The following is a 26,133-nucleotide window of genomic DNA, read 5'->3' on the forward strand; positions in this document are numbered from 1 at the left end:
TTTCAATGACTTGTTGGTACTTTATTGCTCTATAATACATATCACATATCTCATAAGCAAAAAGGCCTCACCTCCTAAAAGGAAGGTGCAACTTACAAAGTTACCACTGATTGTACATTGCCCCTGCAGTTGATGCTGCACACCTACCCTGCCCTGAAACAACTTCCAGAATGTTCACACCCTCACCAATCAGCCCTCTGGAAGTTGAGTCAATTTTATTTGTATAGCCCAATATGACAAATTACAAATTTGCCTCAAGGGGCTGGCTTTACAGCAGCACACCATCCTGTCCTTAGACCCTTGCATCAGATAAGGAACAACTCCCTAAAAAACCCTTTCTTTTAAGTGCGCAGACATGTCTAAAGGAAGTCATCGCTTTCCCTTTGTAGTCAATCACATTATTCCATTAATTATTTCATATACTATGTTGTTATACGTTGTGTCCAGATGAACTGATTCAACTTTCTGTGATCCCATTAAGACAGACCTTTGTACTGGTCCATCTATGGGTGGGTTTCAATGGCTTCATCAGTGCATGAATGTGTGTGTGAATAGGTGAATGTGAAGCATACATTGTAAAAAAGCACTTTGAGTGGTCAGTAGACTAGAAAAGCGCTATATAAAATGCAGTCCATTTACCATTTATATATATATAATACACGGTTTTTGCTTCCTCTATTCCAGCAGGTTCCTCTGGAAAGTGACCCGGAGGGGTGAGAACATAGATTAAGGGTTACATTTATTGTAATTTTATGTTGATAATCAGTGGTGTAACTGGTGTGCAGCCCAAGTCACAGAGTAAAGTACCACTGGTATCAAGATTTAATGCAGCTGATGCTCTCCTCATGCCCCACTGTAATGTACTGCCACCATTACAGCATGCAGAGGCCAAGACAGGCTGCTGTGGCTGAAGCATGAATTCTATCGATGACTACTTGGGCCTGGAGTCTGATGCTTCCTGTGGTAGGCTCATTGAGTTTGCCAGGTTTGCCAGATCTTTGGGATGACACTTGGAGACTGAGGGCTGCTGTTGCTGGCACCTGGCATATGTTTGCAGTTGCTTCTCCAGCTCCTCAGTATGGCGGGCTAGCATGAGGCTCACCTTTCTCTGGTGTGCAAGAGCCTCCTCCTTGTCATTCAGCTGTAGTAGAGGACAGTCAGTCAGTAAAAGCAGTAACATTTTTCTTCCTGTAGAAAATTAAACCCATAACAATAACTGATGGCATGCAAATCATTTAAAATACTATCACGGTCTTTCTCTTACTGCACCAGATTTTAAATGTACAAGGTATTCGACAACTGATAACTGTTCATGTGATACTATGCACACCCCTCTGGCCCCTATAGAAGCATGGGTAGTGTTTGTTTTTACATGCTCTACAGCTACATAGTGTTGGCCAACTAAAGGAAACACCAACATTTAGTTCTCCAACAGTGAGTCTGTTGTAGTAAAGTTTTTCTTGGCCGCCCTGGACCTGGCAGAGCCATAACTCAGAGGTCAGGATCCATACTATCCAACCATTCATTCCCTCCATTATCCAAACCACTTATCCTGCTCTCAGGGTCGCGGGGATGCTGGAGCCTATCCCAGCAGTCATTGGGCGGCAGGCAGGGAGACACCCTGGACAGGCCGCCAGGCCATCACAGGGCCCACACACACACCTAGGGACAATTTAGTATGGCCGATTCATCTGACCTACATGTCTTTGGACTGTGAGAGGAAACCGGAGCACCTGGAGGAAACCCATGCAGACACGGGGAGAACATGCAATCTCCACACAGAGGATGACCCGGGATGACCCCCAAGGTTGGACTACCTGAATTGAATCCAGGACCTTCTTGCTGTGAGGCAACTGTACTAACCACTGCGCCACCGCCACCATCCACCTGCGGCACGGTGGAGCCATACTAATCACCTACCTCTTAAACTAACACGCATCATGCTCACTCATATTGCATCATTTGTATATTTTTATATTTTTCCACAAATGCGGCCTTTCAGATAGAACAAGTCTTCTTGCTGTAGTTTACTTCAACAGTTTAAGCTAGCCACCTGCCAGTCTTTCCAGTCACAAAATTATGACCAAACAGAATTTTAGAGGAGACTTTTCTCTATAGTGTTTGAGAGCAGCCTGAAATACACCATTATTGCATCCAATAATCAACATACACACTGAAGAATTGTATGGCTTCTCAAAGTGAGCATTGACAGATGTATGTAGTTCCTAGACATAGAGCTGCTTGGGAAGCTGTCAACATATTCCCAATTTTTTACTTCATCAGCATTATAGTTCGTGAGTTGTTGTACTAGCTTTAGACTATTGCTTTCCTTGCCTTCCTGGCTTTTGCTTGGGAATCATTATAAAAACTTGTGATGTTGTTGATTGCCTAAGCCTGAGCAAACTTGTTTTAGAAAAGAAAAAATTCACTTTATTTTGTCATGGTAGGTTACACTGACTGCGTTTACATGCACAGTTAAGTCGAGCTACGGTTATAGCTCAATTAGGCCATGTAATTGGACTACTGTCATTGTGGAGAATCGATGTATTGATGGAAGTATGTCCGACCCCATTATGGTAGGTGGAGATATGCGCCCTTTCAGCTGGTTGCTGTTGTGACCTTCTTCCGGTTGACCTATTGCATCACATACCAAACAAGTGACAAACACGTTAGCAGGCCTGTAGTAGTAGGCCTGTTTGAGATGCTTCCACCGAACACGGATTTGCTCGGGTTTTTTTTAAAATCTTGCTTCATCCAACTTTTCCGCTACTTTCTTAAATAGTTTGCCATTCCGCGTTCTCCTTCCATCCATGTACTTTAGGATATTTAACTCCTTTAGCTGACACAACATGAAGTTCGTCTCCTCGACTGTCCAGAAATGCGTGGTTCTTGCTCTAGCATTCGCCATGTTGATTCTACGCTGTTCGACTTCCGGGTGAAAGACCGCTGCGGAAACTATGGATCATGTGCAGAACGCCTAGGCCAGTTCGGGGCAGTGGTGTAGTCGGGGCCATACGCACATATACGCCGTATACTTACCTTTTTCCTGGGGCTGTTTGCGTATACTGACTTAAGGATCAATATTTGCGTATACCCTTGGTATACCCTCTTTAACTGCTTAACAAGCCCATAACCTACTGTCTTTTTTAGCTTTCCATACCTCTCCCAGGTCACAAAGGGTTAAATTGAGTAGAGCGTGGAACAGATGTAACTATGAGCGAATCGCAGCCTTTGAGTAGTATGGCTTCAGCCAAATGAGCCAATCAGTTGGTTGGACCCGCCTCTGATGTTGAGATCTGTCACCGCCAGGCTTTGCATCGAGCAGCTTCTCGAGGCATTCACACTTCACAGACGTAAGAGAACGGTAAGAATATCACCCAAGTGAACCTAAATAATCGATATATTTGCTATAGCATAATAAAATTACTTAATCACTGCCATACTTGTAGAACTAAGAGGCTCCATCCGTGGTGTTCGTCGCTGCAGATATGAATGCTCGGATTGCCATTTGCCATTTTTCTAACCTAAAGTTAATATTAGCTAGCTACCATGTTAAATGATTGTGAGCAAGGCTAACATTGCTAGCCAACTCTAGAGTGGACTGTATGCTTAATTCCCTTAGTTTATGCAGTTTTTTGGCCGGTAATTTTTTTCAGATTACCCACCATTGGCAGATGAGCCAAAATGTCTTCATATTTTAGCTGTCTGACTGAGCTGATATAGTATGTATAAATGTAAACAAAAAATTTACTGAGCTCATTTAGCATGTGACTGTATAAATTACTTAATTGTATTATTATTTGTTTGTTTTTTTGGAGAAAATGATACACTCAATGTTACTAATAAACAAAAAAATTGACAATGAGCTGATGTAGTAAAAGTGACTATATATAAATGTATTATTTAATTGTATTATTTGTTTTTTAGAGAAAATTATACACTGTCATGTAATGATTCTCATAACATTACTAGTAAACAAAACAAAATAAAAATTGACTTCTCTTGTGTCCATTTTTGGGCTACCAAAAATTGTCCTCGTCTACCAGGTTTGACCTGTTTATAAGTGTGATGTATTGTTGTTATAAGTGATTATTGTTGCTCTCATAATATGTTAAATTGCATAGATTTATACTATAGTTTTCAAAAATGTCTTGGGGGGGGGGGCATGCCCCCGAACCCCCCTAGTGGGGTTGGGACACATGACCCTGTAGTACACCACTTCTTTTTTTAGGACTACACCACTGGTTCGGGGCCGATTGAAGCATATACATGCCAAAGTAAATCAATCCCCAAAACCGCATTATCTAGGTGTGTTAGTCCAACTTTGAGAAATTCGTACGATTTCAGTCGAACTAATATGTATACATGTATTTTAAAAGTCCAGTTTTAGTCGGACTAACACAATAAATCGATTTTTTCTAACATCATGTAAATGCACTGAATAATGAAATGTGTTCTCTGCATTTGACCCATCGTGTTGTATAGGAGCAGTGGGCAGCTGCAGCACCCGGAGGCCAACTCTAGTTCTTTATTCCATTGCTTTGTTCAGGGGCACAGACAGGAATATTAACCCTAACATGCATGTCTTTCTGATGGTGGGACAAAACCCGTGCAGACACGGGGAGAACATGCAAATTTCACGCAGAAAGGACACAGGACAGCCTGGGGTTCGAACCCAGGACCGTCTTGCTGTGAGGCAACAGTGCTAACCACTGGGCCACTGTGCCACACCGTTAGTTGATTGAATTTAGCCCTAACCATAGCGTAACTTTTTTTTCCCACAGCAGAGCCAATGTTAGCGAGACTTAAAGACCATAGGAAAGGAAAAATGTTTTTCTCCATTTTACTGCTTTTATTTGCACTGAGGTCTAATTTCTCTAACATTATGTGCCAAAAAATCCCCCAAAAAACATTGCTCTTTTTATGTGTCTAAAGAATCCTGTTTTTTTCTTGCTAGAAAAGGCATCAAATTCATAGTTGCTACACCACTTTGCACATGTGGGCGGGCATCGAGAACAATGCCCAGAAGCAAATTGATTTGAATTTGCCCACCTTAAACAAATCTAAATATGCACGTCTGTACTCCTGCAGTTGCTTTTCAGCTGTTCACATCAAAACCACTCTTTCCTTTCCCTGAAACTGTGGCCTCCAAAACATTGGTTGGAGTTCATTCACTTCGAGGAGGAGGGCATTTTTGAAAATTTTCGCATGTGTGACTGGCAATTTAATGTGGGCTGGTTTACTACTTTACTTCACTCCGTAGGGTGTCTACGCTCAGCCTTAGAGATAGAATGAGGAGCTCGGACATCCGGAGGGAGCTCGGAGTAGAGCCGCTGCTCCTTTGCATCGAAAGGAGCCAGTTGAGTTGGTTCGGGCATCTGATAAGGATGCCTCCTGGGCGCCTTCCTTTGGAGGTTTACCGGGCACGGCCAACTGGGAGGAGACCCCGGGGTAGACCCAGAACTCGCAAGAGGGACTACATGTCCAATCTGGCCTTGGAACGCCTTGGGAATCCCCCAGGAGGAGCTGGAGGGCGTTGCTGGGGAGAGGGACACCCTACTTAGCTTGCTGCCGCCGCGACCCGACCCCAGAGAAGCGGCTGAAGATGAATGAGTGAAAATTAATGTTTTACTAATTACCGGTCATGATGGGCTTCGTTAAAAAATTTTTTTCTCCCTGAATGAAACAGCAGTCCCATCAGTTCACATGGTAGAACTTTAGAATGTCAAACAAATCGACTGCCTGCCCCTTATTAAACCCCCCAGTGGCGTGTTTCTTTCTGATTAAACCCCCAGTGGCGTGTTTCCGCTAGAACGACCAAGATGGTAATTATGGCCATTTTGGATTTTCAAAATGTAATAACTGTGTAAAAAAAAAAGAAAAGATACAGACCTGCCACCAGAGTTGTGGACTCGAGTCACATGACTTGGACTCGAGTGCAACTCGAGTCACAAATTTGATGACTTGAGACTTGACATCTATGACTTGGACTTGAGCTGAATGACTCGGGAGAATTGTTTGAGTGTTTTCTCAATGTTTATGCGGGATGCACCTCTCTCGTATTTTATTTATTTTATTTTGTAATCATTCTTCATTTCCAGCGCGCACACAATTACCTACGCACACGCATCGCGTAGGGCCAATCAAACGTTTAGATGGGCGGGAAAACAAAAATACTCAGATCTAATTGGAGGTACCATCATGCTACTCAAAAACTAACGTCAGCTCTACTCAACATGAGCGCGGAGAGTTTGCAATCATGGCAAGTGCAGCTACTTGAACGATTCCAAAAATAATTATTTACGGCTATAAGAACTTCGAAGTTGTTGGGAAGAAAAGGACTGCTGTTGGTAAAGCATGTGCAGCAAAATTATCAGATGGGATTTCAACAACGTCAAACTTTGTGCGTCATCTGAAAAGCCACAAAGAGAAGTAAGTTTGTTTGCTAGGCTACAGGTACAGTAGCGTGTGAGTGGTCAGACACACACACAGACCCAATCTGCCCGTTTGGAATACGCCAGCCAGGCTATCTCGCCCGAACATCGTCCCAATCTCATCTCGAAAATACAATTGAACGCACTGTTCTGTTTCAGAACACCTAACAGCGATTATGTTGGCCCAGTGGGCAAACGATGTCTGGGCGATGTAGCAGTCACCGGAATGAATTAGCATACCCCCTGTTGCCCCCTGATAATTATCTAATCAAACACTGTTTCAGTGCATGGTTTCACGTATCATACTATAATACAATATGATATAGTTTTAAATATGCGTAATATAATGCGGTTCTCGAGAAAATCAGCCCATTCCGAACGGGCACTGAACTAGTGGTATTCAATCGTGATTATGTTTACACTGTTTTTAATTGAGCATTTAGACTTGACGCTCCGAATTATGTGCTACCGACGACTCCTGCCGAGGGACTACAGATGCAAATTAGCTTATAGCTAATTCTGGTGCAATATATTTATTGTGCATTGTCCCTGTCAAATAAACAAATAAATAAAAAATATTAAAGTATCTCCATGATTCAAATTAATCTAGTTATATACCGTCTTTGGAAAGATTTTTCTCCATTGCATTATAAACATTTATAAATACATTTACTTGTTTCATGACACCAAAATTAATACCTAGAATTTCCTATATTACAACACTTTTTGTATGGCACAATGGCAATTGAAATAATGCTCAGCATGACACACAGTGCACTGCACCCATTATGAAACATAGCCTACTAAGCATAGGCTTAGATTAGAGCCATGGGGTAGTAGGTTATTTCACAAAGCTGGCTAACTAAGTAAGCCTCACTTCTGTGCAGAGTGAACCCCGGAACAGCTCTTTTTACTTCAATCCTTGTTCCATATCTGAAAGGTTTCCAGGGTTTACTTTGCGCAGATGTCAGGCATACTCAGTTAGCCAGCTTTGTGAAATACTCCCTTGTGTCTAGTCCAGTGGTTCTAAAACCTCCATGGCTGTGACCAAAAACACACCCCTATATATTTTAATGTACGCTTATTAAGTACACATCGTCACGTACATCGGTACTTAATAAGCGTACATAAGTAGGGTGCGCCTTTCGTCCCACACAGCCCATGTATTTATTGAATTACACCAACAGCACCCCTGATTCCACTAATCTAGGGAGTCATATAATTAAAGGCAGGGAAGGCGATTTTTTTCAGAAGCACTTTTTGTTATATTTTTTGCAATTCTTTTTACATCCCGACAGCAATCAATAAATAAAATGCTCTGACACTAAATTAAAAAAATAAGAGTAATCTGTGGAAGTCACAGGACCGTTATAAACCCATCCAATCATTTTAAGGTGTCCGGTTAAAATGATTGGATGGCCTACCTGCCTGTCAACCTATCTACCTCCAGCAGTAGGCTAGTCAGGTAGTGCGTGTTTGCGTGTTTTGGAGGAGTGGCTTTGGAGGGAGGCGATAAAGTCCTAGCCAACTTGATATTTTGCAAGTGCAATGAATTGTAGGTCGAACTAGACAAGCAGAGAGAGTGTTTGTTTATTGTGTATTGGAATGATCAATAAGTTTTGTATTGTTATTAAGAGTTGTGCGCTCATTTGTGATTTAGAGTGTGCCTTTTATTATTTCTTAAATGTAAAACAAAATCCAACTGTTGTCCAAATTTGAACACAATAAAATGACAATTATTTCTAACATTATCTGTGGTTTATTTATGTACTATTGTAATGAAACAATTTAATATTACCTGAATTTTAAAAAAAATGTGTTAAATTGGTACAAAACACCCTACATTTGAGACTTGATGACTTGACACCTGAAATTAGGGACTTGTGACTTGACTTGACCTGAGCTCGGTGACTTGGGACTTGACTTGAGACTTGCCCTTCATGACTTGGGACTTGACTTGAGACTCGAAGGTTAAGACTTGAGACTTACTTATGACTTGCATAACAGTGACTTGGTCACAACTCTGCCTGCCACTTCCTGATTTATCCTAAAATTGCATACATTTGTCTTAAAATGAGTTTTAGAGCAATCTCACAAAAAAGTTACGACAAGATCTACATAAAACGACCATGGACGGTCAACAGGACCATCTTGTAATTTGCGCGTGATCATGCGCGTCATGTCACTATTTGTGACATGTGTTGGTCGCGTCATTTCCTGCGTGAAGTTTTTTTGCTCTGTCCTAGAAACACACTAGCGTCCTCCAGTGCAGAGAAATAGTCTAAACTTGATTTCTGATTATGTCCAACATGTCTGGTTACAGACGCACCATGACGACCACCGAGGCGTTGCAGTATTTACAGGCGTTGGACAGCGGCTATTTTAAATTGTTTGAAAAATAGTATTATAGTTGTTAAAATGTTAATTTTGGTGTCAGTTAGTTTCATAACAGACATACTAACATATGTAATGCATTAATATCTCAACTGGGTATTTATCTTGACAGAATATAGAGTTTAAAAACTGCGGCGGTCAAAATGACCGCCCATAGTCGTTCTTGTAGTTTTTTAGTTCCTGTCTTGTTTGGGACTGTTTTGATATTTGTTTTCAATTCTTTTTTTACATTTCACGTTTTAAAGGCCTTGTTACGTTTGTTAGATTAGCAATATGTGTTTTCTGTTTTCCAAAGGAATTGAATCAAGTGCAACTGTACTTGGTTATATATATCCGTGAAGACGTTTGGCCTCTCATCCAAGAGGCTTCATCAGTTCGTGCCTTTCTGACTAGAGCAAGCTAGTCTGACTGGCTGGTGATGAAACTCAGATATTTAGCCTCTTGGAGTCGTTGTCAGAGCTATAGATGTCCATGGCTCTTTTGTGTTCCAATGTTTAGCAACGACAGTCGTTGGAGGTGTTCGTTTCGACTTCGTTAGTGCTCCATTCAGTGGTTATGAGTCGCTGGAGCTGTTAGTGACCGACTGTTGTTCTTGGAGTCTAAGCTTTTGAGTCTCCTGGGTAGAGATGAAAGGACGGCATTGTAAGTGGGAGATAGGTGGTGTCACAGACCTCCACCTCTGTTGAGGGATGGTTTTTCCAGTTTCGCATAGATGGCTTCCTTCACCCCTCTTTCAAACCATCTATCTTCCCTGTCCAAAATGTGTACATTGCTGTCCTCGAAGGAGTGTGTCTTCTCCTTTAGGTGTAGATAGACTGCTGAGTCTTGTCCTGAGGAGTTTGCCCTCTGTGTTGGGCCATCCGTTTGTTTAGTGGTTGTTTGGTTTCTCCTATGTATAGGTCAGTGCAATCCTCATTGCATTGTACAGCATACACTAGATTGCTTTTCTGGGTATGCTTGAAAGAGGGGTGAAGGAAGCCATCTATGCGAAACTGGAAAAACCATCCCTCAACAGAGGAGGTGGTCTGCGACACCACCTATCTCCCACTTACAATGCCGTCCTTTCATCTCTACCCAGGAGACTCAAAAGCTTAGCTTCCAAAAACAACAGTCGGTCACTAACAGCGCCAACGACTCATGACCACTGAGTGGAGCACTAACGAAGTTGAAACTAACACCTCCAATGACTGTCGTTGCTAAACATCGGAACACAAAAGAGCCATTGACATCAATAGCTCTGATAACGACTCCAAAGAGGCTAAATATCTGAGTTTCATCACCAGCCAGTCAGACTAGCTTGCTCTAGTCAGAAAGGCACGAACTGATGAAGCCTCTTGGATGAGAGGCGAAACGTCTTCATGGATATATAACCAAGTCCAGTTGCACTTGATTCAATTCCTTTGGATAACTATGACCTGGATGAATGAGAACATTCACAGACACGTTTTCTGTTTTGTTTTTCAGGTAATAATTTCACTTTTTCAATTTTGCTATTCAAGTTTGAACATGTCTCTCTGAAGTTTAAATCATTTAGAAATAGTATTATAGTTGTTAAAATTTTAATTTTGTTGTCAGTTTCATAACAGACATACTAACATATGCGATGCATTAATATCTCAATTGGGTATTTATCTTGACAGAATATAGTTTAAAAATCGGCGGTCATTTTGACTGCCCATGGTCGTTTGAGGTAGGAGTGAGGTAGGAGTTCTAGTGGTCTGTTTCTTTCTTATTAAACCCCCAGTGGTGTGTTTCTTTCTTATTAACCCCCCCCCCAAGTTGTGTGTTTCTTTCGGCGCTCAAAACGCCCTACATACCGTTTCATGTGGTCTTTAATTTTATTTTGCATATTGCTTCAAGCAACACAAAAAAGACCCATAAATCAGTCAAAGGTTTGTTTGTGTTTAAAGAACACCCTGCTAAATATCCTTCCATTAACTCTACACTAACCTGCAGAATCAACCCTATCTTAGAATTTTGATGAAGTTTAAACAAGGATATGCATAAATACTTAGTAAATAGGCCTACTGAGATGTTTTAGCATATATTTGTTTCTTTGAATGTGTTGGCAAATAGGTTTAAATTGCTTTGACTCATTAAAAAACCCATCAGAAAAAATACTGTTTGGTATAGTATTACTAAAATATACTTAGCCCTTGTTTGAAACTATGTTGGTGGGCTTAATGCTGGTCCCTACCAAACTAGTAAAGTGAGGAGCAGTACAGACCAAGTCCAGCAGGTTGTGCAGAGTGTCCATGGGCTTGTCAGACACGTTGAGCTGCAGGCTGGAGGGCAGCCTGCCTCTTAATCTCTGGCCTACACTGGCTGCAGGGTTAGATGCACCTGACATGGAGAAGTATGAAGAATGTCATTGTCAAATGTCAAATTTATTTTTAACAATATCTACAAAATTGTCTGCTTTGAGGCAGAGGACCTGTCTAAAAACATGTAAACCTACAACATACAGACAGTCCGCAGGATATTATCATTCAAACTTTAACTTGTTTTCTCTTCTTCAGTTTGTATCAGTCTGCAAAAACAAATCACTGACTGTACTGACTATTACATGCAACACGTTAAAAAGCTGTAGATTCAAATCTCAAAGTGTGAAATGTAAGCCACTAGCACATATTTGTATGCTCTAAGGTGCACCAACATCAGTTAAACCCAGTGTAGGCCCGTACGGAAGGTTTCTCATCTGGCCCTCATGCAGGATTCAGACTCTGCCAGTATGAAGCTTTACTTGTTAGGTATTTCAGCCATCAAATCAGGGATACTATGTCTGAAACCACCAACATATTGCATAATACATACTCAAAAAGCATTTTTGAGTATGTATTAGGATGACGTGGTGGAGAGAGTACCCAAGGAGGCAAGAGTGGTGATTGGAGCGGACTTCAATGGACATGTTGGTGAAGGGAACAGAGGTGATGAAGAAGGTGATGGGTAGGTATGGTGTCAAGGAGAGAAATGTAGAAGGACAAATGGTGGTGGATTTTGCGAAAAAGATGGAAATGGCTATGGTGAATACATATTTCAAGAAGAGGGAGGAACACAGGGTGACGTACAAGAGTGGAGGAAAGTGCACACAGGTGGACTATATCTTATGTAGAAGGTGCGATTTAAAAGGGATTGGAGACTGCAAGGTGGTGACGGGAGAACGTAGCTAGGCAGCATCGGATGATGGTCTGTAGGATGACTTTGGAGACCAAGAAGAGGAAGCGAGTGAAGACACAGCCGAAGATCAAATGGTGGAAGTTGAAGAAGGAAGACTGTTGTGTGGAGTTCAGGCAGGAGTTAAGACAGGCACTGGGTGGTAGTGAAGAGTTACCAGATGGCTGGGCAACCACTGCAGAAATAGTGAGGGAGACAGCTAGGAAGGTACTTGGTGTGTCATCAGGACAGAGGAAGGAAGACAAGGAGACTTGGTGGTGGAATGAGGAAGTACAGCAAATTATTCAGAGGAAGAGGTTGGCAAAGAAGAAGTGGGATAGTCAGAGAGATGAAGAAAGTAGACAGGAGTACAAGGAGACGCAGCATAAAGCAAAGAGAGAGGTGGCAAAGGCAAAGGAAAATGTGTATGGCGAGTTGTATGACAGGTTAGACACTAAGGAGGGAGAAAAGGACTTGTACTGATTGGCTAGACAGAGGGACCGAGCTGTGAAGGATGTGCAGCAAGCTAGGACGATCAAGGATAGAGTTGGAAATGTGCTGACAAGCGAGGAGAGTGTGCTGAGAATGTGGAAGGAGTACTTTGAGGGGCTGATGAATGAAGAAAATGAGAGAGAGAAGGTTGGATGATGTAGGGATAGTGAATCAGGAAATTCAGTGGATTAGCAAGGAGGAAGTGAGGGCAACTATGAAGAGGATGAAGAATGGAAAGGCAGTTGGTCCTGACGACATACCTGTGGAGGCATGGAGATGTTTAAGAGAGATGACAGTGGGGTTTTTAACTAGATTGTTTAACACAATCTTGGTAAGTGAGAGGATGCTTGAGCAGTGGAGAAGAAGCATACTGGTACCGATTTTCAAGAACAAGGGCGGTGTGCAGAACTGTAGCAACTACAGAGATATAAATTTAAATCAGCCACAGCATGAAGATTTGGGAAAGAGTAATAGAAGCTAGGTTAAGAGGAAAGGTGACAATTAGCGAGCAGCAGTTTGGTTTCATACCACGAAAAAGCACCACAGATGTGATGTTTGCTTTGAGAATGTTGATTGAGAAGTATAGAGAAGGCCAGAAGGAGTTACATTGTGTCTTTGTAGATTTAAAGAAAGCATACGACAGGTTGCCGAGAGAGGAATTGTGGTATTGTATGACGAAGTCGGGAGTTGCAGAGAAGTATGTAGGAGCGGTGCAGGATATGTATGAGGGATGTATGACAGTGGTGATGTGTGCGGTTGGAATGACAGATGGGGTCAAGGTGGAGGTGGGATTACATCAAGGGTCGGCTCTGAGCCCCTTCTTGTTTGCAATGGTGATGGACAGGTTGACGGACAAGATCAGGTAGGAGTCTCCATGGACGATGATGTTCGCAGATGACATTGTGATCTGTAGCGAGAGTAGAGTGCAGGTTGAGGAGAGCCTGGAGAGGTGGAGGTATGCACTGGAGAGAAGAGGAATGAAAGTCAGTAGGAGCAAGACGGAATACCTATGCATGAATGAGAGGGAAGACAGTGGAATGGTCAGGATGCAAGGAGTTTAGGTGACAAAGGCATATGAGTTTAAATACTTGGGGCCAACTGTCCAAAGTAACGGGGAGTGCAGGAGAGAGGAGAAGAAGAGAGCGCAGGCAGTGTGGAGTTGGTGGAGAAGAGTGTCAGGAGTGATTTGTGACAGAAGGGTACCAGCAAGAGTTAAAGGGAAGGTTTACAAGATGGTTGTGAGACCAGCTATGTTATATGGTTTGAAGACAGTGGCACTTACAAAAAGACAGGAGGCAGAGCTGGAGGTGGTAGAGTTGAAGATGCTAAGATTTTCACTGGGAGTGACGAAGAAGCACAGGATTAGGAATGATTATATTAGAGGGACCGCTCAAGTTGGATGGTTTGGACACAAAGCAAGAGAGGCAAGATTGAGATGGCTTGGACATGTTTGGAGGAGAGATGCTGGGTATATTGGGAGAAGGATGCTGAATATGGAGCTGCCAGGGAAGAGGAAAAGAGGAAGGCCAAAGAGGAGGTTTATGGATGTGGTGAGGGAAGACATGCAGATGGCTGGTGTGACAGAGGAAGACGCAGAAGACAGGAAGAAATGGAAACGGATGATCCGCTTCCACTTCTTGGCGACCCCTAATGGGAGCAGCCAAAAGTACTAGTAGTAGTAGACATACTCAAAAAGCATGTACTGCATAATGTATTCACACATATCAAATAAGTGTACTATCGTCAACAGTTTATACTCCTGCGTAATCCAACTGTTCGTAACACATTGTCCAGTTCATCTCATTTTCAAAACTCACCCTTTATTAACTATGTCGCTTACCAGAGTTGGGAGTGTTACTTACTGGTTGTAATACTTAACATATGATTTGATACTCCTTTAAAAACGCAATGTGTTATATTACTTGGTGCTATCCCGACACAGTGCCGAGAGGAACACCTGAGCGACGCCTCAGAGCAGGACTAGGTAATCCCAATTTTAGAGTTAGGACTATTAAACCCCCTTTATCTTAACTATTAGTTTAAATTTAAACTGCACAAGTCTAAATCCACCCATATCAGACAATTGTAAAGAAAAAAATAATGTTGTTATAGTAATGTGTTACTTTACTGATGTGTTACCATCCTGCACCGTGCTGTATCAGAGGTAAACAGCAGAGGAATGGAAAACTGATGGCTGGTGTAGAATTTCCTCAGACGTTAAAATTACCCGTTAGTTATTACACTTGCTAACCCCAGTCTCACGTGATTGCAAGAGCTGGATTACTAAACTTGTATCTCAGAATCCAACTCAAAACTGCACCAAAATCACTTTTCCTCTCGCTTCACCAATATTTTAAGTATTCAATAGTTTTATTTTTCAAACATGTTTAGAAAAGATAACTTTGTGAAAATGACTGGGAGATTAAATTTATTAATTAACACATTGATTAAATTAATCTAAAGGTTTCAGCTATGAAAAAACAGCAATGATAGATATATCGGTACGGAGTTGTTCTACAGGTCATGAGTGAGTGATGTGGTTAGTTATGGACTAAGCCTTTCAGACCTGGCAAAACAGGCACATGTCACCTATCTGAAAAAAAACTAGCAGTACTTGGGGGTTCCTGAGGACTGGATTGAGAACCACAACCCTGGGGAACATCTAATTAGCCTTGCGGTCCTGTCTCTGATGCTACTGATGTAATGATGTAAAGATAGCACACTCGCCAGCTGACATGGAAGTCGTCATATGCGGCTCAGCCAAAAGAAGAAGGTGGTCCCTTTGTTTCCCAAGTTGCTGTTCAAAGGCAATGCGGAATGCATCAGCCACCATTTGCGCCTCCTCTTTTCTTCTCCGTTGGGCATCCAGCTGTGCATAACAAGTACATACAGTGAGTGTCACGTGCAGATACAACGTTTGGGTTGACTGTCTTTAATGGTTTAATGAGAGTGCAAGCCAGTTGGCCATGCAGTAGTTTGTTAATCTGCAAAGCAGTTGCTGTTGGTGAAGGGGCGAGTACCTCCTGTCTGAGCTGGAGGAGCTGCTTCCTGCAGGCAGCAGCACTCCTGGCACACAGGCAGGGCTGCCTGGCGCCGGGGCACCGGCACGCCAACAACACGCCCAGCTACGGCAGGAAGGAGACGCAGAGTCAGCATTCACCTATTCACTTCAGCTCTTCATCCAATCTACACACGAGCTCTCATTTAGTTCTCGTTCCCCCTTTGTTTTCTTCATTTGCCGTTGGTGACGAAGTTTACATGATGTTAGAAAAAGTCGATTTATTGTGTTAGTCTGACCAAAACCGGACTTTTAAAATACATGTAAACGTGTTAGTCCGAGTGAACTCATACTAAATCGAATTTCTTGCAGTCGGACTAACACACCTAGATGATGCCGTTGGGGATGGATTTATTCTGGCATGTATACGCTTCAATCGGCCCTGAACTGGCCTAGGCGTTCTGCGCATGATCCATAGTTCCCGCGGCGGTCTTTCACCCGGAAGTCGAAGTCCTAAAGTACATGGATGGAAGGAGAACGTGGAATGGCAAACTATTTAAGAAAGTGGCAGAAAAGTTGGACAAAGCGGGATTAAAAGAACCCCCGAGCAAATCCGTGTTCGGTGGAAGCACCTGAAACAGGCCTACTACTACAGGCCTCCCAACTTGTTTGTCGCTTGTTTGGTATGTGACGCAAAAGGTCAACCGCAAGAAGGTCCAATAGCATCAGATACCAACACGGGGGTCGGCGGTTCGAATCCCCGTGTTACCGCCAGCTTGGTCGGGCGTCACTACAGACACAATTGGCCGTATCTGCGGGTGGGAAGTCGGATGTGGGTATGTGTCCTGGTCGCTGCACTAGCGCCTCCTCTGGTCGGTCGGGGCACCCCCCGGATCAGCAACGAGGGGGTGGAGCAGTGGCCGGGATGGCTCGAAAAGAGCGGGATAATTGGCCAGATATAATTGGGGAGAAAAAGGGGGAAGAAAAAAAAGCAACCAGCCGAAAGGGGGCATATCGCCACCTACCGTACCGGGGTGGGACATACTTCCGTCAAAAAATCGATTCTTCCCCGGTTCTTGTATACTGGGACAACGACAGTAGTCCAGTTACATGGCCTAATTGAGCTGTAACCGTAGCTCGACTTGACTGTGCCTGTAAACGCAGTCGCTGTGTCAGTTGCATGAAAAACAGATTCTTATTTCACCATGTTTGTTATTTCAAGCTTTACACAGACCTCAATGGCTTAGATTTTTAGCACAAGGATCTGTTCAAAACTCACGTTAAAACTAAAAAAAAAAAGATCATCGAAAGGATATGAAGCTCTATTTGGAGGTATTTATTTTATCTACTATCTCCAACTCTTTCCATTTCATTTTTGTTCATGTCTCTGTCTCACCTCCACTACAGGTCCTTCTGCACCCCGACGGCCTGCAAGCTCGCTGCTCTGGAGGCCCCTCTGCTCTGCAACACCCGGCATGGAGAGGAGCTCGAAACACTGTTGACTTAGACCTACACACACACACACACACACACACACACACACACACACACACACACACACACACACGGTTATTGTTGGTTGATTAGTGTGACGGTAGGTGGAATGTAAAGATCCTGCTCTCACCAGCATTTTCTGTTCTCAGCTCTTGAACCTCTTGTGTTTTCTCCTTCAGCCTGTCACTCAGAGCTTTGTTCTCAGTGGAAATCCTGTCCACACAAGATACAACATAGACTCAGCTCACATGGACTCAACCTATCAGAAATAATAATAATAAAAGCAAAACAAATTCAACATAGGAGGCCAAGTCCTACCTGTCGTATTTCTGTTCCCAGGACCGCTCATATTTCTTTAACTGCACCTGGTTGAAGGTGGTCTCCCACTGCAAGCTGTTCACCTCCTGCAAGGAGGCCTTATGAGAGGCTGTAGCTTACCTTGTCCATGGTCAGTTCATATGAGAGCCTTCTATGATTATCTGACCTACCTTATTACCTTAGAAGCTTATTTTAAGCTTATTTTATTTATTGATTTCCCCCCTTTTTCTCCCCAATTGTACTTGGGCAATTACCCCACTGTTCCGAGCTGTTCCGGTTACTGCTCCACCCCCTCTGCCGATCAGGGGAGGGCTGCAGACTGCCACATGCCTCCTCCAGTACATGTGGAGTCGCCAGCCGCTTCTTTTCACCTGACAGTGAGGAGTTTCACCAGGGGGATGTAGCACGTGGGAGGATCACACTGTTCCCCCCAGTCCCCCCCCCCCCGAACAGGCGGCTTGACCAACCAGAGGAGGCGCTAGTGCAGCGACCAGGACACATACCCACATCCGGCTTCCCACCCGCAGATACGGCCAATTGTGTCTGTAGGGACACGGGGATTCGAACCGACGATCCTGTTGTTGGTAGGCAATGGAATAAACCGTCACGCTATCTGGATGCCCTAAGCTTCTTTTATAATAAAGTATTGAGGTCAGTGGTAGCTCTGCTGCAGTAACAGGACATAATACAGTAACACGACATAATACAGTACATAATACAGTACATAATCCAGGAACAGGACATAATACAGTACATAATGCAGAAACAGGACATAATACAGTACATAATACAGTACATAATCCAGGAACAGGACATAATACAGTACATAATGCAGTAACAGGACATAGGCTGAGCTGAGCCTGTTTGCCAGAGACTCAGTACACACAGCATGAGAAGACAAACACACCAAGCCTTTATTTGAGAACTCCACCTGTTTATTAGCAATTGACATAGGAGAGAGAAAAAAAGAAGAAAAAAAAGAAAGGGTTACCTTCTCCAGATCTTTCACCCTCTCCTCACTTTTGTGGAGCAGGCTCTTTGTGTGACTGGTGGCTTTGTCCAGGATGGCCTGCAAGAACACAAGAACATCAAACAAGAACCTCTTGACATCATGCTATCAATAGAGACGTTACATCTTGCACTGCAGCAACACAGCATTATAATCTGGCATGGATCCAAGACCCATGTCCACCCAGGACCAGTGTCACAAATAAAGCTGCCTCAACATAGTTTCAATTAGTCAAGTCAAGGGCGGCACGGTGGCGCAGTGGTTAGCAAGGTCGCCTCACAGCAAGAATTTCCTGAGTTCAAGCCCCGAGGTAATCCAACCGTGGGGGTCGTCCCAGGTCAGGTCATCCTCTGCGTGGAGTTTGCATGTTCTCCCCGTGTCTGTGTGGGTTTCCTCCGGGTGCTCCGGTTTCCTCCCACAGTCCAAAGAAATGTAGGTCCGGTGAATCGGCCATACTAAATTGCCCCTAGGTATGAATGTGTTTATGTGTGTTGGCCCTGTGTGGTGTCCTGGCGGCCTGTCCAGGGTGTCTCCCTGCCTGCCGCCCAATGACTGCTGGGATAGACTCCAGCATCCCTGCGACCCTGAGAGCAGGATAAGCGGTTTGGATAATGGATAGCTGGATAGTCAAGTCAATGTAAGAGTGTTTGGTTTAAAATAAAACATCTGGGATTCAAAGACCGCACTTTTATGGTAAATCTAGAAAAGAGTCTGAGCTTTCCATTGAGTGAGAGAGAGAAAGAGAGAGAGAGTGAGTGTTGGTGGTGTACTTTTCCCTGCAGGATCTTCAGAGCTTCATATTTGCCCTCCAGGTAACGACGGGTCACTTCTAACTCACACTGCATCACTTCTGCAGCCTGGTGGACCAGGACAGAATGGAGCAAGATGAATGTTTGCCAAAAACAAAACTTAAAAATAAATAAAATAAAATAATGGCTTCCAAAGATCAAACTATGGTTTATCCAAAGTAAGAATTACATGGCCAGAAGACAAACACTTTTATAAAGCTTTAAAAGTGGACTTTCCTACCTCTGTTACTTCCTGTAGTCGTTCTCTCAGCTCAGCTTTGGAGAAGTCAACCAGGGACTCTGGTATGAATGAAATGGTGGTCACATGCATGAAGGCAATCCATCAGGAAGTCTGGTTGTGTGTGTTTGTGTATATGTGTCTGTTCAGGAGCACAGAGGAGGGAAGGCACCAGATGACGGGCCATGTCCTCTGGCTTCACCCATCCTACCAATGTCAACAATATGGCAAAGACAGAAAAAAGACCTACGCCAGCAGCAGAAACTAAGGGGAACCTGAGTCCCTGTGGACATGTGCCAACTTTTATCAAGCTACTGTCACTGTGTTGTGGCCATGTCATACCACTGTTATGCCGATGATACTCGGATCTATTTCTCTGCCAAACCCAGTAACCTGAATCAACCGTCCTCCCTCCATGACTGCTTAGCTGCCACCAAAGAAAGACTGGATGTCCCTTAATTTCCTCCATCTAAACCCCGACAAAACTGAAGTTCTCTTAACTGGTCCGGAGAACTTGGTCAGTTTATTGGTCCACTTCATTCAAATATCAAACCTACCGCTAAAATCTTGGTATCATCTTTGGATAGAATATGTCTTTTGACCACGTTACTAAGCTTGTCCAATCCTGTTTTCTTCAGCTACGAAATATTAAAAAAATCTGAAATATTTTGTCTTTTAAGGATATCGAAAAATTAATTCACTCTCATTGTCTCCCGTCTAGATCACTGAAACTCCTTCTACTCTGGCCTCAACCAAGCTACTTTAAATAGTGTACAGCTGGTTCAGAATGCAGCTGCTAGACTACTAACCAGAACTACACTACTAACTAGAACTAAACTACTAACCAGAACTAGACTACTAACCAGACCTAGCCATAGGTCCCATATTACCCCTATTCTGGCATCCCTCCGTTGGCCCCCCGTAAAGTTCAGAATAATCTAGAAGATCTTATTGATTACATTTAAAGCACTGCATGATCTTGCCCCCAGTTATATTTCTGATCTTCTCATTTCTCATTCCACTTCCGACCACTCCGATCTTCAAACCTCTGTGTTTTATCCACCCCTCACTCCAACTGCAAAACAGAAGGTGACTGCACCTTTGCAGTTTTAGCCCCAAGCCTCTGGAATAATCCCCAACCAATTAGATTTGCTGAATCTGGACTGTTTTAAGTGGCTTTTAAAAACCCATCTTTTCAGGCAAGCCTTTTTATAGATTCCCACCCCAGCCTTCTGTTTTGTTTCATTTTTAGCTTGGTCTGTTACTCCCAATGCCATGTTTTATATTCATTCCATTTATTTTATGTATTTATTTTTAAAAGTGCTATACAAATAAAAGTTTGCCGTCTTGCTGAAGTTACGTTGCAGTGATCAGAAACTATGAGGGGAGTACAGTGGGCGAGTTGTACCTGCTCCAGTCAGCCTCCAGCAAGGAGCACTCTGCTTTCCCTCTGCAGCCTGTTTAGGCGTCAGACAGAAGATCACATCACTTTTATTGCCCCGCTTGTAAAGCTCCTCTCTGGGCAGCCAGTGCTCCGCAGAGCCGCCGTTCAAACTGTGGCTCTTCTTCCTGGCGGTATTCAGCCCTTGTCTGCTGCTCATCCCATCACCCAGGTCTCCGTCTACCATGTCGTCCTCTAGGGGGCCAGTCTCAGTGGCTTCAGAAGATCCTTGGCTTTTCTGCATCTGGGAGATGACACATTACACCAAGGTCATCAGATCCACCTGACTGCCAGATTAATAGATCACAATTCCTCCAGACGCCTGAAGTGAATCAAGCAGATTTAGATACTGGATGCATGCATGAATGGATAGATGTTTACTATAATCACAATAATAAACCATCACAATTTTATTTTGTATCTGGAGACTACTGTCATGTTTCATATCATTTCTCCATAGCCTTTGAAAATGTCAAAGTTCAAGCTTGTATTGTTTTGTAGTTGATGTCAGTTTTGCCTCCTTATGTACACTATAAAATTATTTGGGTTTTGGGGTAAAAAAAAATAACGGCTAAAAGTAGAGTCTTCAAAGGCCCACGATTTCGAAAACATGGGTGATATCCGAGACCTGGAAGATATCCAAAACCTGGAAGATATCCAAAACCCAGAAGACATTCAAAACCCGGAAGATATCCAAAACCTGGGCGATATCCAAGATCTGGAAGATATCTAAAACCTGGAAGATATCCAAAACCTGGAAGATATCCAAAACCCAGAAGACATCCAAAACCCGGAAGATATCCAAAACCCGGAAGATATCCAAAACCCGGAAGACATCCAAAACCCGGAAGATATCCAAAACCCTGGGAGATATCCAAGACCTGGAAGATATCTAAAACCTGGAAGATATCCAAAACCTGTAAGATATCCAAAACCTGGAAGCCCCCCCTTTTTTTAGAAACAGATAAATCTCCATGCTCCACATGCAGCAGTATTGCTACAGTAGGCATCATCTCTGAGCTGCCATCTGTCACACATCACACTGTCTCAAACTGTCTCACACCAACACAGCTCTCACACATCACTCTGTCTCCACAGCAACACAACTCTCATGCATCACACTGTCTCACACCAACACAGCTCTCACACATCACTCTGTCTCCACAACAGCACAACTCTCACACATCACACTGTCTCACACTGCCTCCACACCAACACAACTCTCACACATCACACTCTCACACCAACACAGCTCTCGCACATCACACTGTCTCTACAGCAAAACAACTCTCACGCATCACACTGTCTCCACAGCAACACAACTCTCACGCATCACACTGTCTCCACAACAGCACAACTCTCACACATCACACTGTCTCAAACTGCCTCCACACCAACACAACTCTCACGCATCACACTGTCTCACACCAACACAGCTCTCACACATCACACTGTCTCCACAGCAACACAACTCTCACGCATCACACTGTCTCCACAACAGCACAACTCTCACACATCACACTGTCTCACACTGCCTCCACACCAACACAACTCTCACACATCACACTGTCTCACACCAACACAGCTCTCACACATCACACTGTCTCCACAGCAACACAACTCTCACGCATCACACTGTCTCAACAACACCACAACTGTCACGCATCACACTGTCTCCCACGGTCTCCACAGCAACACAACTCTCACACATCACACTGTCTCACACCAACACAACTTTCACCCATCACACTGTCTCCACGACAACACAACTCTCACACATCACACTGTCTCACCTTGCCTCCACAGCAACACAACTCTGATGCATCACACTGTCTCATATTGTCTCCACACCAACACAACTCTCACACATCACACTGTCTCACACCAACACAACTTTCACCCATCACACTGTCTCTACGACAACACAACTCTCACACATCACACTGTCTCACCTTGCATCCACAGCAACACAACTCTGATGCATCACACTGTCTCCACACCAACACAACTCTCACGCATTACACTGTCTCCACAGCAACACAACTCTCACACATCACATTGTCTCACACCAACACAACTCTCACACATCACACTGTCTCCACAGCAACACAACTCTCACACATCACAGTCTCCACAGCAACACAACTCACATATCAGACTCTCACACTGTCTCCACAGCAACACAACTCTCACGCATCAGTCTCCACAGCAACACAACTCTCACACATCACCCTGTCTCACACCAACACAACTTTTACCCATCACAGTCTCCACGACAACACAACTCTCACACATCACACTGTCTCACCTTGCCTCCACAGCAACACAACTCTGATGCATCACACTGTCTCCACAGCAACACAACTCTCACGCATTACACTGTCTCCACAGCAACACAACTCTCACACATCACATTGTCTCACACCAACACAACTCTCACACATCACACTTTCTCACATTGTGTCCACACCAACACAACTTTCACGCATCACACTCTCCACAGCAACACAACTCTCACGTATCACAGTCTCCACAGCAACACAACTCACATATCAGACTCTCACACTGTCTCCACAGCAACACAACTCTCACACATCACACTGTCTCACACCAACACAACTGTCATGCATCACACTGTCTCCACAGCAACGCAACTCTCACGCATCAAAGTCTCCACAGCAACACAACTCTCACAAATCAGACTGTCTCACACTGTCTCCACAGCAACACAACTCTCATGCATCACACTGTCTCACACTGTCTCCACAACAGCACAACTCTCACACATCACACTGTCTCACACTGTCTCCACAGCAACACAACTGTCACGCATCACACTTTCTCCCACTGTCTCCACAGCAACGCAACTCTGATGCATCACACTGTCTCACATTGTCTCCACACCAACACAACTCTCACACATCACACTGTCTCACACCAACACAACTTTCACCCATCACACTGTCTCCACACCAACACAACTTTCACCCATCACACTGTCTCCACAGCAACACAACTCTCACGCATCACCCTGTCTCCACACCAACACAACTCTCACGCATCACACTGTCTCACACTGTCTCCACAACAACACAACTGCCACGCATCACACTGTCTCACACTACCTCCACACCAACACAACTCTCACACATCATACTGTCTCCACAGCAACACAACTCTCACACATCACTGTCTCAGACTGTCTCCACACCAACACAACTCTCACGCATCACACTGTCTCACACCAACACAGCTCTCACACGTCACACTGTGTCCACAGCAACACAACTCTCGCGCATCACACTGTCTCCACAACTGCACAACTCTCACACATCACACTGGCTCACACTGTCTCCACAGCAACGCAACTCTCACGCATCACAGTCTCACACTGTCTCAACAACACCACAACTGTCACGCATCACACTGTCTCCCACTGTCTCCACAGCAACGCAACTCTGATGTATCACACTGTCTCACATTGTCTCCACACCAACACAACTCTCACACATCACACTGTCTCCATGACAACACAACTCTCACACATCACACTGTCTCACCTTGCCTCCACAGCAACACAACTCTGATGCATCACACTGTCTCCACACCAACACAACTCTCACGCATTACACTGTCTCCACAGCAACACAACTCTCACACATCACATTGTCTCACACCAACACAACTCTCACACATCACAGTTTCTCACACTGTGTCCACACCAACACAACTTTCACACATCACAGTCTCACACCAACACAACTCTCACACATCACACTGTCTCCACAGCAACACAACTCTCACGCATCACAGTCTCCGCAGCAACACAACTCACACATCAGACTCTCACACTGTCTCCACAGCAACACAACTCTCATGCATGACACTGTCTCACACTGTCTCCACAACAGCACAACTCTCACACAGCACACTGGCTCACACTGTCTCCACAGCAACGCAACTCTCACGCATCACAGTCTCACACTGTCTTAACAACAGCACAACTGTCACGCATCACACTGTCTCACACTGTCTCCACACCAACACAACTTTCACCCATCACACTGTCTCCACAGCAACACAGTGCTCACGCATCACAGTCTCCACACCAACACAACTCTCACACATCACTGTCTCACACTGTCTCCACACCAACACAACTCTCACACATCACACTGTCTCCACAGCAACACAACTCTCACGCATCACACTGTCTCACACTGTCTCCACACCAACACAACTCTCACGCCAACACACCGCGACAGCAACAGAGATGAACCGGCCAACATTAAGTGTTTCTGTTACAGCAACGATCAAACCAAAAACGGGGTTGTTCGTGTGGGCGTTTCCAAGGAGACGCGTCTTAAGTTACTCTGTGATTGGCGGGCGATGCTCATGTCCGTGCTGAAGCTGAACACGACGTGCAAGGCAGAGTCGAACCAACGCCTCACCCCGGCCACGTGACCCAAGCTGTTGACTCCGCAGACGCCTCCAAACTTTACCGTAAATTTTGTTTAGAGGCGTCATGTTCTTTTGGTACTCAGCAAATAAGAGATACCGAGTTAGAGAGGAAACGGAAGGCAGTTGCTGTATGTCACGAACAAACACCAAATTACGCAGTAAACGTGAGACGCCGTTGTACGATGCAGGTCAGCGGTTAATGCGCAATAATGTTCTCCAAGACAACGAAGCTCAAACCAGTGTTTTTCCAGCACTGCCACGTGACACGGTTCATCAAACGTGGTTATTTATTTATTTATTTAATTTATTCGCTGATAACTCGTGACAGGTACAGACAGCTTCCTGCATCGGCTGGGCGAAATATCCCATGAATATCCACGACCTGTACAACTTTATCCACGGGCTAAGATGTCTTGACGCAGTACAGGGCAGACCGTCTACATCTACCGGAAATATGAGTTACAAGAAATGATCATCATTACTCATCACTTTAACAAATACTCACTAATTCCGTTCGAAATGTTCTCCGTTGGCTCACGATCGTTAGTGCGAGGTGCTTACCTGAACGTGTGAGGAAACTTACCTGGACGTGTGAGGAAACTTTACCTGGAAATGTCTGGAAAATGTAGCTGGAAATGTCTGGAAAATGTACCTGGATACGTGAGGAAACGTTACCTGGGAATGTGAGGAAGCTGCTGCCTGCTGCCGCGTCTCTGGAGTCATGAACCGCTTTACGGCATGACGACACGTGGTCAGCGCTTGTGTGTGATCATGTTAATCAGCGTGACACGACTCCCACTTGGATATAAAATGGTCCGGGTAGCGTAGCGGTCTATTCCGTTAACCTACCAACACGGGGGTCGGCGGTTCAAATACCCGTGTTACCTCCGGCTTGGTCGGGCGACTCTACAGA

The 26,133-nt window shown here is 44.1% G+C and overlaps 1 protein-coding gene across 2 annotated transcripts; it reads right to left on the reverse strand.

Moving 5' to 3' along the window:
- On the reverse strand, positions 1-26,133 carry ccdc125 (coiled-coil domain containing 125). 2 transcript variants are annotated; one of them, XM_056286698.1, is made up of 12 exons: positions 25,896-26,133; positions 20,727-21,003; positions 19,322-19,380; positions 19,063-19,149; positions 18,275-18,352; positions 17,284-17,369; positions 17,096-17,178; positions 16,868-16,980; positions 15,494-15,598; positions 15,201-15,342; positions 11,056-11,171; positions 1-1,141 (listed from the first exon to the last, which is right to left on the reverse strand). In XM_056286698.1, exons 1-12 carry the CDS (start codon positions 25,941-25,943, stop codon positions 932-934), a joined length of 1,404 nt encoding a protein of 467 aa, XP_056142673.1. In that variant the 5' UTR covers positions 25,944-26,133; the 3' UTR covers positions 1-931. The 2 variants fall into 2 exon arrangements, with proteins under 2 accessions (XP_056142673.1, XP_056142681.1); XM_056286706.1 differs by lacking the exon at positions 19,063-19,149.

This window comes from Lampris incognitus, chromosome 1, assembly GCF_029633865.1.
Source record: "Lampris incognitus isolate fLamInc1 chromosome 1, fLamInc1.hap2, whole genome shotgun sequence".
Lineage (NCBI taxonomy): Eukaryota > Metazoa > Chordata > Actinopteri > Lampriformes > Lampridae > Lampris > Lampris incognitus.

Coding starts and splice junctions, on each gene's coding strand:
- ccdc125 (XM_056286698.1), bottom strand. CDS start 25,943: ATGACTCCAGAGACGCGGCAGCAGGCAGCAGCTTCCTCACATTCCCAG. Junction 17,179..17,283: donor TGGGAACAGAAATACGACAG/GTAGGACTTGGC, acceptor TTGTGTGGACAG/GATTTCCACTGAGAACAAAG. Junction 16,981..17,095: donor GCTGAGAACAGAAAATGCTG/GTGAGAGCAGGA, acceptor GTGTGTGTGTAG/GTCTAAGTCAACAGTGTTTC.